This window comes from Branchiostoma belcheri, unplaced genomic scaffold (genome assembly GCF_001625305.1).
Source record: "Branchiostoma belcheri isolate BF01 breed outbred unplaced genomic scaffold, Haploidv18h27 scaffold41, whole genome shotgun sequence".
NCBI lineage: Eukaryota > Metazoa > Chordata > Leptocardii > Amphioxiformes > Branchiostomatidae > Branchiostoma > Branchiostoma belcheri.
This window is the reverse complement of record NW_017804032.1, coordinates 421,379-438,635: the sequence shown is the minus strand read 5'-3', so window position 1 is coordinate 438,635 and position 17,257 is coordinate 421,379. Positions and strand designations below refer to the sequence as shown.

Here is a 17,257-nt window from a genome sequence, read left to right as displayed (position 1 = left end):
TAATGAAATGTACACGCTGTCTCATAATTGGACACAGTATGAGTGTGGACCGTTATAGTTTGAGCTTTTTCATTAGAGCGTTCTTATTTTTCCAAATCCTCAGGGCTATTAGGTATAGGTTTCATTAATTTGCAGACCGATGCATCTTTCCAGTGGAGTCAATATTTCTTGGTTTTAAGGGTAAAAAAAAAACACGGGTGCTTTGAACTGAAAAGAGTCGATATATCTCCTTAGATTTAGGCCAGAGTAATTACTGGGCTTTACTCACGACTGTGTGCAATTGGTATTGACAGACCACTACACAATTCTAGCGTTGCGTGACCTATTTGAGATCGGGCAGCTTGGAAACTTTCATTGGCCCATTAGTTTCTTCCTAGGTTTCCCAGATACTTTTGTATGCTGGGGGACGCGGGGCACTATGGGTAACGTAGAGAGCAAGCATGGTCATTGCCATGGCAACGCTTATGCGGCGCATGCGCACTATGTCCGACCCGTCGCCATGGTAATGTTTTCGCCCCTAGCGTTACCCAAAGTGCTATGCGTCTCCCAGCATGCAGCGGGACTTATGTAAAGGTCTAATAGAAAAACATAGGTCATAGTAGTGTATGTAGGTGAAAAGGTCAAAAGAAATGACCTGTGGACTTTGAACACAATACCTGTTCAACTACAGATGTCACTGACGAAAAGTAGCTAGTGAAAATGCTATTTGAAACGTCTGACAATTTTAAAAAATTCCATTGTGTATAACAATGCATGGATATAGGGATTAACTATTGGCTTAACTGAATTCAAACTATTCATTCATTCAACTATTCAACTAATCCTTTAGGAAATCCCGAGATCTCTAGCCTGGGGTACCTACTTTCCGTGAAATTCTAGAAGCTATACTGTATACAGGCTAGTAGTAAATGACTACTAGTATTTGCGCCCACAGTGCACCAGCTGTTATTGCCTACACTTAAGACGATTTCTTAAAGATTTGGAAATGGATATCCTTAAATGTCTAGAACTATCTCTCTAGTAGAAGCATGAATATTAATAAAAACAAAGGTACACAGCTCCTGTTTATTTTACTGCAGAGAGTCTTGTTTGTTGAAAAGAGCTACCCAATGGTGACATTTCAGTACATAGGTGCGACCTTTCGTAGTGTGACCTTTCATCCTACCACGCAAGTATGCAAATAAATGCCCTTTTATGATCGACATGACCTACATTATCATTGCTTCAACCCCATTTCAAGTTTCTGAAATTGTGCTAATATATTTATGTAATTTCCTCCCAGTGTGTTTATTTTTCCCAGCTAGCATTTAAGTACGAGTTTATTACACTATGCGAATAATGATAACTTGTCTCTACTACACTCCATTTACAGTATACTGTCCAGCTTATACTGTCAACAAACAAATCAACAAGTGTCCGTAGGATACAAGTACACTCGTCCGTGTCTCGTAATTATGGTGTTTGCGGAGCAGTTTGATAACTACCGACATGCCAAATTTCAGCCTAATCAATAAAAAGGATTTTGATTTATTTTTGACCTGTTCCGCAATTCTATGGAGATTTGGTTTGTTTTCTGAAATATTAATTAGATGGCCTATAAAAACCTCTACAGTGTAAAAAGAAACAACGGGCATCATCTCAGGCATACTAGCAGACGGTATACCAAACTACGTACAAATGTAGCAAAGGGATCGTAAGATACAGCTGCGAACATACGGACAAAACTAACCACAGTCCTCCAAACGGCACCGAAATATAACCTCGGCGAGGTAAGAAAAGGATTTAAGGATTTGTTACAACTGGTGAAATACTCACAACCAAGGTCAGACAACATGACTCTGGAACTCCCTACCAGTAAGTGCCATAATCTCCCCATGTTGACAGCTTCGCGGACCAGGCATTGTTTTTATCGGTTATCCAAGTCACGGGGAAAATGTAAATATCCCCTGGTGCGGTTACCTCAAATGACCGGACTCTCTCAAACACGAACTTTCGCCACACTTCCCGTGTAGTTAGGGCCTCTCCGCTTCATGACTGGTTGGGGGAGGGGGCACAGTATTAAGTTCATTCTCTAGTTTGGTCGACACACACAGCTACAAACACAAATGAATATCTAAACACTAAACGCATGCAAACACACATTCAAACTAAAGCTCACATTTACACTTACACAAACATATACGTATACGCACAGATATACACATAAATACATATGCGCACGCACGCGCGCGCACACACACACACACACACACACATACACATACACATACACATACACATACACATACACATACACATACACATACACATACACATACACATACACATACACAAATACACACATACAATCTCAAATTCACACACAAACACACGTTCATATGTACACACACATAATTAGATATACACATATACATACACATACGACCAATTAGTTGAACGGGCCACTAGGAGCAAGATTATACATATACATGTAGCCAGGCTACTCATGAGCAGGTCACGTCATGTTAAGCAGCACTGTTGACCGACCTAACATGGCGGCCCTTGTCGGGCCAATATTGACTGAACAGTGCATCTCTAATGACCCGCCTGCGGTCATGTGTAAGCATCTAAGGTCACCACTGTTGTACAGGTGCGTAGGTTTGGTTGTTCAGAGAACGGTAAAAGTCGAGATGAAAGACATGTACAGTATCAAAGGTTGCCATGTTCATAATGCAATTACTCGTAGCTTTTTGCTTTTTCCGTCTACCCTTCTCTACTTACCTGTATCTACATGTATGTATGCGAGCAACGATGAATAAAGCAAATAAAATTCACAATAACTCTAGATACCTCAGTAAGATATGAACTACATTATTTGTTCTTAATGAATCTACTGGCACAGCTCTTCCCTATTTTCTACCATATCAGTAACAGAAGTGAGGATTATCTGTAAGAACTTCGAGATATGCGTAATATATTCAGACAATTAACTCAGCGCCTGTGTGACTTCTTCAGCGTAGGGACTAGATGAAATAGTCATCAGGGAAAGATATTTTTAGCAGACTTTCTGTCGCCTGTGGAGCAACATTTACTCAATCATTTCTTATCAGAACGCCTTTTAGCATTTTGGCGATTTTAATGATTCTTCCGTTCTGTTTGACGCTGTTCATGAACTGTGTAAGCAATGTTTATACTTACTAATAGGTAGATAGACGAAATCATATTGATGAGCTTTATTATAGAAACTTTATTGCATGTTAATTCCCCAGGGGGATAAATGCATGGATGTACAATGTACTAGAGAGTACTACAACAATAGTAATAAAGAAAGGCTAACATCAGGTCTAAGGTATACAATGCTAAAAAAAAAGAAATATATATATAAAGTGGTATAGATCTAAGTTCTATTGGCTTCTTCTCTCTTTTTGAAACATTTTGAAATATACTTACATACTTCATTGATGACGTCTATATTTGTACATGATATGATATATTTAAAAGTGTCTTCCTTTGATAATGTTTTACATTTTTTTGTCGAGCTTAATTGAATTGAACAGTGATTTACGTTCGTTATCATATAATATACAGTCAAGCATAAAATGCGATTCATCTTCAATACAAGAATTATAATAATTACAGAATTTGCATAGTCATGTATTTGTCTGGGTAGAGACTCCGACCACGTGGACATGATACAATCACCGATTCTACCGATAGAGATCCCTACAGAAGTCTTTCGTGTACACAAGCTTGGATCAGAATGCTGTTAATGTCTCAGGGTGGTTTGCCATCAACAAAACCGATATTTCAAGGCAAGCATATACGAGTAACCTTTGGATAAATTGCCTCAAAGTCGTTAAATAAACATCTATAGTGACACAAATGAAGTTGAAACGTTGTGACTGTCGTTCAAGCAAATATTGTTTGTAACAATTAATTGACAAGGAGGAATTAAAAACTAATAAGTAAGTAAATGGCATTGATCAATTTTCAACGTAGATATCACAATAATACCAAATGTATATGGTTTTGCCTCACTTTTATACATGACATATTGAATTACTACTACATTGATGGATATAGAACATGAAAGCGGCATAGAAAAATCAGTCTGTCTACGCGGTAATTGGTGACTGCATTAATAATTGTCTTTCCTTCACTATTAGACAACCTTTCATCACAAATTTCTCTCCTCTGAGGTGTATAACAGGCTATGAAACCAATTAAATGTCCCCTGTGTTTTAGTTTAGTCTAGGTGGGGAAAATGCAGTAAATTATCATTTATAACATTTGGATAAATTGCCTCAAAGTCGTTAAAGAAATATCAAAAGACTTGGGCTTGCCATGGCTGACTTTGTTCATCTGCTCGAGTGAAGAAAGTTGATGAATCCTTTTATGGTCATCGGGGCAATGAGAGATTACAAGCGCAGAGGTGATAGAAGTTTATGAAAAAGCCTTGAAAGCTGTTTTGCTGGCTGTGCATCCATCCTAGGATGGTTATCTCTCGGATTATTTATTCAGTGACTGTATGCATGTACGTATACGCCAAAAAGCAGTTACTCAAGCAACTGGATATGATTTTTGGAAACCACTACCTTTCGTCGTTTCCAAAAATCATATCAAGTTGCTTGAGTAACTGCTTTTTGGCGTATCGTATTACCTGGATGTCTAACCTTCATCGACGTACAATGTACGTAGCGTATATGTGGACGTGTGTGTATGTGTATATGTATGTATGTACGGGTTTAGGTGTATATGTGTTTGAGTGTGTGCCTATGTGTATTTATGTTCGAGCTTTAGTTCGACATAGGTTCGGGCATTATACCAAACGCTCTAAGGCGATGTAATTCATTATGACAGCCAGGGTCCAATTATCTAGCTACCTCACGACCAGCAAGCCCTCGATGAAACATCGGCATAAAGTTTAGAATCTAGCGCACAATACATCACCCTCCTGTCTCAACTTCAAACATTTTCTGTATCCACATCACGACACAAGAGAAATTCAAGCAACATAATAGAGCGAAACCCACATCAATCAGAAAGCGTAGAGTGTGTTGAAGTCTAATATGACATGACAAAAATAGACTGTGTTCCATTCAAGGGCTTTTCGGAGAACTGTACTGTGCAACGGAGAACATCATTCCAAATTTGTTATCAGGAAGGCCATTCTCTGGCATCTGTTGCTTTCGACCTCGAGCATCTTTCAACTACCCTAAGTTTTTGGAGGGGGAGGGCCGGGGGCGAACGAAAATTGATGCACGCGTGGTGCCATCCATATAATAAAGTCAGTGTGGCCTTATCAGTCAGCTTTAGCCGAACAGACGTCGCTGTGAAACGTGCCATTTTTTAAGGTCTGGTATGCAAAGAAGATGAAATGCTTTCAGATATCTTTATTATCTCTATTATGTAAAGACAGGAAATACGAGGTTTTTTTTTCTTGGCATGGGGTAGATGCAAAGGCCAAGAAGCCTTTCTCACTGTATTATGAAAGACTTAAAAGACATAGAAAAGTCTTGAACGTTCTTCTGATGGATTTTATATATACACAGGAAAATGGCGGGGGTGAGCATTAAAAGATGAACACTATCACGTTTTGGATTGAAAGAAAAAAGTTATCTCTCAACATAAAACTAACGTTTCAAAGTCTAATGTGGCGTTATGTCTACAAACATATGCTTGGACGTTTGTGAAATTTGGTATCTCGGCGGATCTCAGAAAGGTCTCAGAAAAGGTTATCTCATTCCCTGTCTTTAATTTCGTGCTAGGTGCATGTCTTGTGGCTCTTGGGAGCCCAGTGGGAAAGTGCATAGACATAATCAACAAGAAATTCACTATTATTAATGAATAAATCAGGAAATTCAAAACAACTGTGAAAAGTTGTTATAATGACAAACAAGGGGGGAAGCTGGTCGTTTTTAAAATGTATCCAGTTTCTAGAGTAACCATTTTCATGTGCCTGGATGTCTAACCTTCATCGACGTGACTCCGAGTATTACACGGAGGTATGAGATCTTGGATTTCTAGATCTTATGTTTTATATGATTTCCAGCTGCGGAGCCGGAGCCAGCAGCGATCCGTGAAGCCAGGGAGATCCACCCGCCCTCAGACGTGACGTGGACGTCAACAGACATGAACCACTCGCTAACATGGCGGCCCGCAGAGGATGCCGGGACGGGAACCACCTACACTGTGGAGTGCAGACTGTAAGGGATAGACCATGATGCATTTGGGGAGGGTCGGGTTATGTTCGTGAAAAAGGAATATGAAGAGAAAACAATGTTTAATTTTTCTTTAGGGGATTCACGGAGCTGTAATCCTAGTACTAAGCATAGTTTCAGAGCCGCAGGGGATTGTGGGCAAGGTCAAGGTGCATCTGAAGTTGATAAACGTCGACGTAGAAAATTGCAATCATATCCAAACATGAAATTGTTTACAATTGAGGGAACTTAATAATGTTGAACCATAATCACTCGCGATTGCACATGTTAGCACACTTGAAACTGTGCGGCGGCGTATACATGTACACGCGAATTTTGAATAGACAATTCAGTGACATTGAGGCCCAGTGCTACAGCAATAAAAGTGCCTCTCTGAGGTGGTTATGTTTCATTATATTAGACTTAGAATTGGATCATGTCCGAACGTTCAATGCAGATGCAACTGGTAGGATAAAACTTGACAACCAACCAATCTTTATCATTCATTTATTCAGACAGTTCACAAAATTGTTGCCCACGAGACTACTAATTTGTATGTGTACCGTAATGTTATAAACAATTCATTAATAATCTTAATATAAAACGTCATCATACCAATATGTTTATATTTCATAGACACATTTCATTTCTATTGACGTCATAGGTACGGAAATACCACGCGTCCTACGAAACTCGATTATTCTGTGCTCTGTTGCACTCTAACGTTATTTAAGATCGCCTATCTAATTATCGCTGTGCCCTCTTATAAGAAATCACATGTGATTTATATTTCTATTGTACTACAGAGGTTTTTATGGCTTCACCACAAAGTGGTGAAGACATATTGTGTTCCCTCATGTTTCTTCTTCTTCTCCTGCCATTTCTTTAAATGGATTCATCTCTGCCATTTTCCGGCCAAATAACACGAAATTTGGCATGAAGGTAGAGTGGGCAAATACCCCGACGGGTTTTTTTCATTTTTTTGAAAAATTGTTTTATTTGGGTTTTTTGGCCATTTTCAGGCAAAAAATATACATTTTGAGATCTGGTGCCCTAATATTAAATCCGAATGACCTGAAATTTGGTATGGGAATACCTTGGACACATGTCCAAAGAATGCCATTCACGCTTTTGACATACACCACTTTAAAATTGTGTAAAATAAGGCTTTTTGGCTATTTTCGGACCCAAAATGTACATTTTTGGCTCCTGTGCCCTAATATTAAATCCGAATGACCTGAAATTTGGTATGGGAATACCTTGGACACATGTCCAAAGAATGCCATTCACGATTTTGACATACACCACTTTAAAGTTATGTAAAATAGGGCTTTTTGGCTATTTCCGGCATTGGAAGGTTCCATTTCTGCATGGGGGTGTAGACTATTGGCAGCCATCGTAGGATAGATCCATTTTCGGTATGGGGGGTAGGGTGAAGCCATCTGCTGCATTTGCTCTCAAGCCAATGTCGGCCTTTCTAGTTGTTACATGATTTATGATTTATGATAAAATATGACAAACACACTCAAACTCGTAGCTCATGTTAATGTCCTCCTTAAACAAAGAATATTACAAAAGTACAATGAATCAGACAAACGAAGCACAGGAGTAACGAAGTAATGTAAGATAAACTAAATAGTAAGAAAATCGTATGAAATGAAAAATGACATTTACATACAGGTAAATTGTAATCATTTCTCCAAGCAGGTATCACAGAATTGTTGTGATCTTAAAATTTTAACACCGCGAAAATGTCTTTTTTTTCTTATATCGCAAAAATAAATGAATTTACAGTACTGTACAATCTTGTTGTGTTGCCCTTTGACCTAGGGGGTCAAGGTCATGGGAGTCCGTCGTTGGTTGTGAGAACATCACTGCGCATGTCTGTTTGATGAACCAAGCCACGGACTTCATGGGAGGGTGGACGGCCCGCGTCAGTGCGCATGACCAAGAACAGTCGTCCGACTGGGCCGTCAGTCAAGAATTCAGACCGGCGAAAGACTGTGAGTATTTTCTTTGTTTGTTTACTTTATTCTCCATTAGGCCACAGCAAGGTATAGCAAAAAAACAAGGCGGGACAAAAAACAAGATTTCTATATTTTCAAATTTTGAGACCATAAACCTTGTGAAACAATTTTTTTTGTTATTCAGCGGCAACATCACATAGAAAGGAATGAAATACAACACTGCAACAAAGTAAATGTAAAACATTAAATTAGAGCCTTTTCTTGTCTCCTCTCTTCAGATTTATCTGTCAACCAAGTTCCAGAATGGCAACAGACATATTTGCCTATTTTCGGCATGTTGACCACTGTCAGAGGGCAACAAAATTTCTTCTTTTTTTCCAAAATAAATTTTCCAAAACAAAATTTCTTCTTTTTGTTCAAATTTGACATCAGCGCGCGCATTGATTTTTTAAAATTAATGCGAGCGCTGATGTCATTCATAAACATTACTTGATGTGGCCTTAGTAAGTACAATGTATACTACACTAGTCTTCCTGGAGTCATAAAAGGTGTATATTGTAAATCCTTGTCTTTTTTTACCTCACGATACGGAAATACTGCTTTGTGTGGATAAGAGCTGTTATTTCAATCTTTTCTGGCGCAGATGCTATTATATCAGATTGCTACAAACTACCCAAAAAAGGCACTCCTAGTATTATTTCTTACACGGTCAGGGTCGAACAAAAGCTATTAATGGAAAAGCTTAATCAAGTTTTGCACATTCAGATTTCTTTCCCGTCAAACTGTAACTTGAGCACGCAGGTTTTTTTAGCGCTGTTGCTATGGCAGGAAGCATACGTGGGAAGATCAGCTACTGGAGAAATCCGATAATTCCTTTAAAAGGCGCTCCTCCTTGCAAGGAGACTACGGCACAAGGCTAGCTGAACCCAAACACCACCTGTGCACTAGCAATAAGCTTTACCATATATAGAAATGCGGTGGATATATCACAATGTTCGCTTGCAACGATCAGTTACACGTAGAATGCCTTGACTTTTTTGTTCAAAAGAATTTGATACATTTCATTCTATAGATAGATTCAGTTGCTTTGTTTTTTCAAGTAGATAACCCTTACGGTGTGCAAAAAAAGGTCAATGTATTAGAGAATGTTTAGATTTTTTTGAAAACTGTAGTGTGAAGGGTACTAGTGGTTACAGCCCATATGGGAAATACTCAATGTACTTGAAATTACTAAATTAAACGTAAAACTCGTAGTATTTACATTGCGTATCTAACTGATGTAGTTGACATAACGTAAGTCTGTATAGATTTGCTGTATTAACAAGGTTCTCTACAATGGCCGCACATTTGGATATTTGGAAGATAGCTTGAGGTTGGGACAGCAAAGGTCAAGGTCAATTATATGACGTATCTAGCGGCTATGCACGGTACTGCAGCGATGTACATAGGTATGATATCTCACACCCAGTGCTCAGGAAAGTCAGGCACTGGTTTTCCAGTGCGGCATTGTTCCAGTGCCGATCTGTAGTGTTCCAATGCTGAGAAAGGAGTGTGTTACTTTTGTATACTAGTATTGGCCACTCTATGCTACCGAAAACACTACTCTCCAAGCAGAGGTTTGGGTTATTTTTGGCGTGTTTTTAGGCTTTTTATCGGGGTTTCTTTTTTGCAATTTAATTTTTTTCACCCAACCCCAGTCCAGTGCAAAAAAGAAACCCCGATAAAAAAAGCGTAAAAACACGCCAAAAATAACCCAAAACCCAAACCTCTGCTTGGAGAGTACAAAAACAAACACAACCTTCTTGGCGAAGGTAATAACAAGTACACATCTCCGTCCGTCCACAGCGAACCTCTCCACCCCGCATCTGGGTCTGGGCAACATGGAGGTCGGCGTGGACGAGATCACCGTGACGTTCAAATTACCCATCACCCCCTTCGACCCGGAAGGCCATCCCTGGCATTACTACAACGCTATGTACTCACTGACCTGGTGGAAGAAAGGCGACAACTACACGGTAACTGTCATGGACGTTCATCTGTGTTGGTAGTAATCATAGTAGAATGTAAAACTTTATTTCATCACACAGGTTAAACAGAGATCAAATTTTCAGCGACCACTGTCGCCTTCATCAGGATAATTAATCACCAATCACTTCAAAACGTAATCTCGCGAGAGTTACGGTTACAGACACGTGACCTTATACAGTTACACGGTAACTGTATTGTATTGTATAGAACATCTACAGTAGACACTGACTTTTGCATCAACGATTTGTCAGTGAATATTACCCCTATAACAACCGGTTAGTCCTCGTAAGAGTCCACACGATCGGCGGGGCAAATTTCCGTCTTGCAAACGGCCGTCGCCTTTCAGAACGGCCGTCGTCTTTCGATGCCATATCGCTGACTGGTCCTTGTCATTTCTGAGCGTATAATACTTTTTTGAGGTTCAAAAACGTAATATGTACTATAAAAAGGAACATTCAAATTGCAAATTATGTCCCTAACGTTACATGTATAGCGCGAGTCGGCAAAATTAATATGTGACACATTTCTTTCGACACAAAGTACTAGTACTCTAAACGCAATGTCAACCATTATACTGTATGCTCTCCTTCAAACGCCCACACATGTATTGGGTGATAAAATGGTATTCTAGAGAAGAAACCCTTCAAATAACCTTCACTTTCCTGGACTAGGTTTGTGGGTTTAGCAATCTAGTTGGGCGTGTTAAATCTTAACGAAGAGTGTTAGCCTGCGTGCTCAAAACTGGCAGACGCTCGTTAAAACTAACACACGGTGTTCCAACCCTATGTAGTCATCAAATTGCCCTCAACTTTGCTGCAACATGAAATTCTACATTGCATACTAATTCCACCAAGGGAAATGTCTCATGAAGTTTGCCTGGTCTTTGCGCGTGCAATATTAATGTTGCACACAAACTTGCGAAGGAAAGAAACATGAAATATGAATGCGGACACATTCAAATTAAGAAGCTTTGGCGATTTCTAAAAAACAAATATTTCACTCAGGAGCACAGTAGAATTTACCAATATATCAGCAAACTTCTTTTCCATAAAATCCCACATATGTTTACACAGTGAAAATAAAAAATCAATGGAAACATTCATATTTTTGTATACTGCAGTCATGATGTACGCAGATAACAAATGATGCATACGTATAAAAAGCAACAACAACAAAAAGATTAGAAAAACCAAACACTGGAAAATATTAATAGAAACGTTGTGAACATTTAGGTACCCGAGCGGTTGATGTGTTATACAGAATGCACAATTAGAATTCTCCTAAGGCCTAAATCCACCGCCTGGGGTTGATATAAATTGGATCCTTGGTCGGGTGAGGGCGTCTTATATCAAAATAACCCTCACATCCGTAGGCAGTAGGTGTTCAAAGACGGACGAGTAGCGCAGCTCTGAATCGCCAACTTTGACCAATTATGGAAATATTTCTGTTGACGGGACGACGTCTATCACGTCATATAGCACGCTCGAGAGCAAGACAAATGTTTATTCATCGCATGTATGGGCGCCAATTATTTCTGACGGCATAGCTTGTGGCAGAGTAGTGTGGGTGCCATCCGTTTTGTAACGGGGCTCATTGAATTTCTGAACTCGGGGTGCGAGTGCAAGGAACCCCGTTACAAAACGGATGGCACCCAAGCTAGTAACATAACACGGGCCTATATAGTATGGTGATTAAGGGAGTCTCACTGGGTAACACAATTATCATCTGTAGGCATTAAAATGTGATTAAGGCGTTTAAAGATTCCATTGCTGTATGGGGGTATAGACTATTGGAACACTTCACATTTTAGACAGGGGTTGATTTTGGGACATTCCATTTGAGCGGGAGGGTGATGGGTCCATTTTTGGTACGGGGATGTGGTGAAGCCATTTGCTGCATTTGCTCCCGAGCAAATGTCGACCTTTCTAGTCATCACTTCTTTTCGATGCTGCGTAGTATACAAGGCAGAATCCGAATAAGTCGACGTTTCTTTGCAATTGAATGGCTCTGGACCATTAAGTTTCCAGTCCCTTCATTAAATTACTAGTGATATCCAAGCGCACAACGGTGTTAGTTTCCAACGACTGGCAACCCACATGTAACTAGAATTCCACGATTTCATGCCTTCGACAAAATTAATGATGTTAACAAATGATGTTAACTTTCATTTTGGGGCAGTTTTGCAAATCTGTGTTCACCTACAACAATAAATAAGTCTTTATTTTCGAGGTCTAGGGTATTGGTTTACCAGCAAATCAGACAATTAGCGTTGTTTACACGACTTCAAAACGCTAGAGAGCTGGAGTTGTTGATAACTGTCTGAGAAGCTCAATACTAGTCCAGCAGTCCTGCAACAGAGCCCCTTAACAAGTTAGGGGGAAAATGCAGCATGTCAAAGAACGAGAGCTAACTACCATCTAAAAATCATGACCCTAGCACGTCCAGATCACGAAATTTAAAAGCCAGAAGTTTCACTGCAGTACGTTCTAATTCAATGACATGGGGACCCCCCACAAAGCCCATCAAAGTCAAACTTCCAAATGCAGCCAGTATGAAATTCCTGTCAGTCGCCACTATTGCATTATACTACTATTTATAGCATTTTTCTCATTATTTATGCAAATTAAGCCTTATTGACACCAAATATTTGTGACCCCAGCCTGTTTCTATCAAAACTGCTTGCCTGCCCCAGATAATGTAGAGCTCAAGGATGTGACCCACTTCCACATCTGTGTCTATTTTGATATACAGTACTAACTTGTCAGGGCTGTTTTCAGAGTAGCTGAGACTCTTGTTATTATAGGACACTTCGTTGGTACTGTTCAAACAATTATCTCTACACCCTGTCAGTGTGATTGTTATCTTACCTTAGTTCACCCTGATATCTGTTATCTTAACCTACTACATAGAACAACACGCCTGTTAGCGTAACCTACTTAACCCAACTATGCTGCTAGTTTAACCAACTACATAAAAGGACAAAGACTTCGCCTACACTTTAAAGATGTGCAAACAAAATGTCCTTAGGCTATTACACGTACCCACAACCTACTACAGACTCCAAACTTTAAACCCTCAATCTAAACCCCTTAACCTATTCACAAAAAATTTAAGAAAAAATTCTATTCTACAACTTCAACTACTGAAAAACTAACAATCACCAAAAGTCCACTACGTAACTGCAGTATGAAAGACATTTAGATTTCTCTTATCAATTTATCAATTAATCAAATTGGGTCACAATTTACATAATTAATATCTGTTACTGTTCCTCTTCCTCTTGATTAAATATGCCACCATTTTAATTGTTCTATTATGGAACACAGCAGATTTATAGACTTTTGTCATTAATTATGTAAATTAGATCGTGATCTGTGTAATTGTCATCTAATTAGGTCAAGCATCACTTAAGCTACCGAGATCCCAAAAATAACAACAATCCGTCAACCGGTTCTTGAGCTATCCTACTTCAGACATTTTCAAACAAATGCCTCTGCATTTCCCAAACAAGCTGCTACGGGGCCCAAACTTACGGCACTTTTTTGTGAGCACAAGAGCTACGTACCATCTAAAAATCATGACCCTAGCACGTCCAGATCACGAGATTTAAAAACCAGAAGTTTCGCTGCAGTACTTTCTAATTCAATGACGTGGGGACCCCCCATGGAGCCCATATCCGAACTTGACCTTGGTATTGTCAATGGTAATTTGCCAACTAAAAAACATGAACATCCATTTAAAGATTCTTGAGTTATCTTGATGACAAGAAAAAACACAAAAAACAAAGGTCAACTGCAGTGACATAGAAACCCCCACGGGGCCCATCTTTGAACTTGACCTCGGCATTTTCAACGGTAACTTGCCCACTAAAAATAATGAACATCCATTTAAGGATTCTTGAGATATCTTGATGACAAGGAAAAAACACCAAAAACCAAGGTCAACTACAGTGACTTAGGAACCCCCCACGAAGCCCATTTTTAGCCTTGACAATGGCCACCCCTAAATCAACCTGCCTGCCAAAAATCGTGAACCTCGGACCTTGCCTTCAAGAGTTATCGTGCCTAATCTGCCAAACAGTGCAAACCCGATTTCATAACCTTCTCCGAAGGCATAGCCTTCAGTCGAAGGCAATTATAAAACGCATATTCTCTCTGAAGTGTGTACCATTACACCACTTAGATTTTGAAGTCCCTGAAAGTTGCACACGTTGAATTGTCTTTGCAGCAATTGCCTTGCTGTGATTTACTGAATATGTAGCATACTTCACGTTGACGTGCCTTTTAAGAGTTGTTCATCATTCCAAATCCTCGGAGAGACAACTCTGCGTGCTTCAAACGTGAGTGACGCACACGGACCTATCAATTAGATCGGGACTACCGACCCTTGGAAACCCTGGGGGGCAACCTGCCTTTTTCGATTACCCACTCCTGAGTACGCCTACGACACAAACGCTACTATGTGACGTCAAAGCATGCTAGCACTATCACTATTATGAATATCGCAAGCCGCTCTTAAGCTTTGTAAGTGAACTGATTGAATTGTTGTATGTAACTATACTTGTTGCCCGGAGTTAATGTAATTTAGCAAGATCTGAGGTATAACTGCACACAGAAACGTATTCAACAGAATGTAGAAATATACTATACAATTCACTCCACAGCGCTGTATTTCTGACAGGTACGTTAAGCACACAGTGTACCAACTACCAAGGTTGGCTCCCTCCCAACGACCATCGGTCCATAAAATTTTTAACGAGCCAAAAGAAAAGAGAAACAACTTTTTGAAAAGCTGATCGTGAGCCAAGATGGGAATAGCTGGTAGGGTGGCGTGAGTGTGATGACGATGTGTGACACAAATAATGGGTCATCTTGGCGACTCGTGCTAATAAGACTGGACTTATGCACAATTGTAATGTATCAAGAGCTCTTTCTAACGGAGAAGAAACATTTTGTAATTGTTTATTAGCGGTTACGTGCGGTAAAGAATTGAGTCACTTCTTGTTTCATTTGACCGGTCTTTCCCTTCTGACACCTGCTTGGTTTTCATTTATATGGTAATATATCCGATATGTTATGAACGAACGAACGAACGAACGTAATACGGACAAAGTCGGGTTCTTGTGGGCCCCCGGCAAAAAAAAATCATGGCTGACCATGATTAGAAATGTGGGTCTCCAATGATAAATGACAGCTATTTCGTTTGCCCCACACAGGACACGACGACCGGGAAAGTCGTGGAGACGACCCTGACTGTCGCAGGTCTGCACCAGGCCACTACGTACTGCCTAACCGCCATGTGGTCCATCCGGGTTCCTCCCGACAGGCATAGCGACAACAGCAAGCCCGTCTGCGTCACGACCAAGGAACGGAGTAAGGCATTACACTACTACTTTGTTATTTCTCCGGGTACGGAAATCTTGTTTAGGGTGGCGGTGCTGTGGGTTTGTGTGTGTGTTTGTCAGGACAGAATAGGTTGAAGAGCACATGGGTGGGGGAGATTGACAGGCAGAATGACAGGAGGTCAAAGACTGAATGCAGACTTTGGCCGGGATTCAGACGATAATGTTTTTGCTTGTTTGTTTCCAGTCCCGTCTGAAGGACCAAGGAATATTTCTCTAAAGCCGCTCCCCATCAACTGCATGTCACCTTCTGTCCGTGACGTCATCATTTCCTGGACAAACAGTGAGGTAAGTTCTTCGATTTTTATTCCATGGAATTCTGCATACGATATACAAATATAACAGGAGGGGAAATCATCAAAAGCCACTTAGTAAAATAGTATAAGCTACTACATGTACTAGAAAATTGCTGAACATACATTTTTGCAAACCCCATTGCATGCTGGGAGGCGTGGGGTTTATGGGTAGCACAGAAGGACAACAACATCGTTACTATGACGACGATTTTCATATCACCGATGACGCGGGTAGGCACTGTCAGCCATGTTAGTGTCCTTAATTTGTATTCCAGCGGGCCATAATCTTGTATGTATTCTTTTGATATTCCTGGCCTATACACACTTAATAGAGGTTTTCTGAGAGGTCTCTAGATGTGAGAAAAACGCTACGCCTACTTGGCACGTCAGCAGAACGTACGAAATCCGTAATCCAGTTTGGCAGAATATCTCGTTGAAGGTCATATTTGGGTATCTGTGGGTGACACTCCGTCTACATACACCTACAGTTTTCAATTCCCGAAAATAGTTTCATCAGGTTGGTAAAGTATAGGATACAGAAGTTTTCTTTTACACAACCAAATTTTCTCACCTACGTGCTTACGTTACGGTGTTTATCAGACACGTTCCTCAGAGCTTCTGACTGGAGCTACTGCTTGTGGAGGACACAATCCCAAACATGACTGAGTTTGCACCACCCCCACCCCCCATCCGGTTTTCACTTCTTGTGCCTGAAACTGGTCATGAGATATCGCCTGCAACAGGCGAGATTCTGACGCAACGTTGACTAAATATCCGACGAAAAGCTTTAAAGATCCGGGTTACGTTTTGTCGCCATGCTCACCTGTCTACGTGTTAGTGCCCATATGTATTAAGTCATTTGAAAATGGAGAATTATAGGTAGCACAGTAGGACAACAGCATCGTTACTGTGTTCTAATTTATACATGATGTATCTCCTCAGATTGCCGCCTCAGTCAAGCCCTATGAGGTGAAGACGTACGACGTGAAATGGAACGACCACGGCAACCCGGGGGATCGTGGCAGCATGGCCATGACGGTGAACGCCACTGATAGGTCCCTGAAGATCACGTGTCTGGGGTCCGTGGAGGCGGAGGTGCGAGCCTGTAACACGGCAGGGTGCGGCCCGGCCATCAGAGGCGTCCTCAAGTTCTCCGGCGGAGAGCACCTCGGTAAGGGCTTTTTCATACAATTAAGCTCTGTAAATATTGCTGTTTACCCGAAGGAAGACATGTTGTTTTGCTCTTTTTCCTCTTCTCCTCCAAACTAATAAGTTCAATGACATAAAGCAGACATCTGTCACCATGGTAACTAGTGTTGGGTTACATCGATATATTATGTTGCAATTTTATAGCAGGATGGATTTAGACTCCTGTCTGACCATATA

The 17,257-nt window shown here is 40.4% G+C and overlaps 1 protein-coding gene across 1 annotated transcript in view; it reads left to right on the top strand.

Annotated features, from left to right (window-relative positions):
- LOC109477896 overlaps nucleotides 1-17,257 on the top strand; it is a 29,265-nt gene that overhangs the window by 9,083 nt on the left and 2,925 nt on the right. The window contains exons 2-7 of the mRNA XM_019779356.1: nucleotides 6,032-6,185; nucleotides 8,010-8,182; nucleotides 9,992-10,161; nucleotides 15,390-15,546; nucleotides 15,763-15,863; nucleotides 16,814-17,042. Coding sequence (XP_019634915.1) covers nucleotides 6,032-6,185; nucleotides 8,010-8,182; nucleotides 9,992-10,161; nucleotides 15,390-15,546; nucleotides 15,763-15,863; nucleotides 16,814-17,042 — 984 coding nt within the window. The remainder of the gene's footprint in view (nucleotides 1-6,031; nucleotides 6,186-8,009; nucleotides 8,183-9,991; nucleotides 10,162-15,389; nucleotides 15,547-15,762; nucleotides 15,864-16,813; nucleotides 17,043-17,257) is intronic.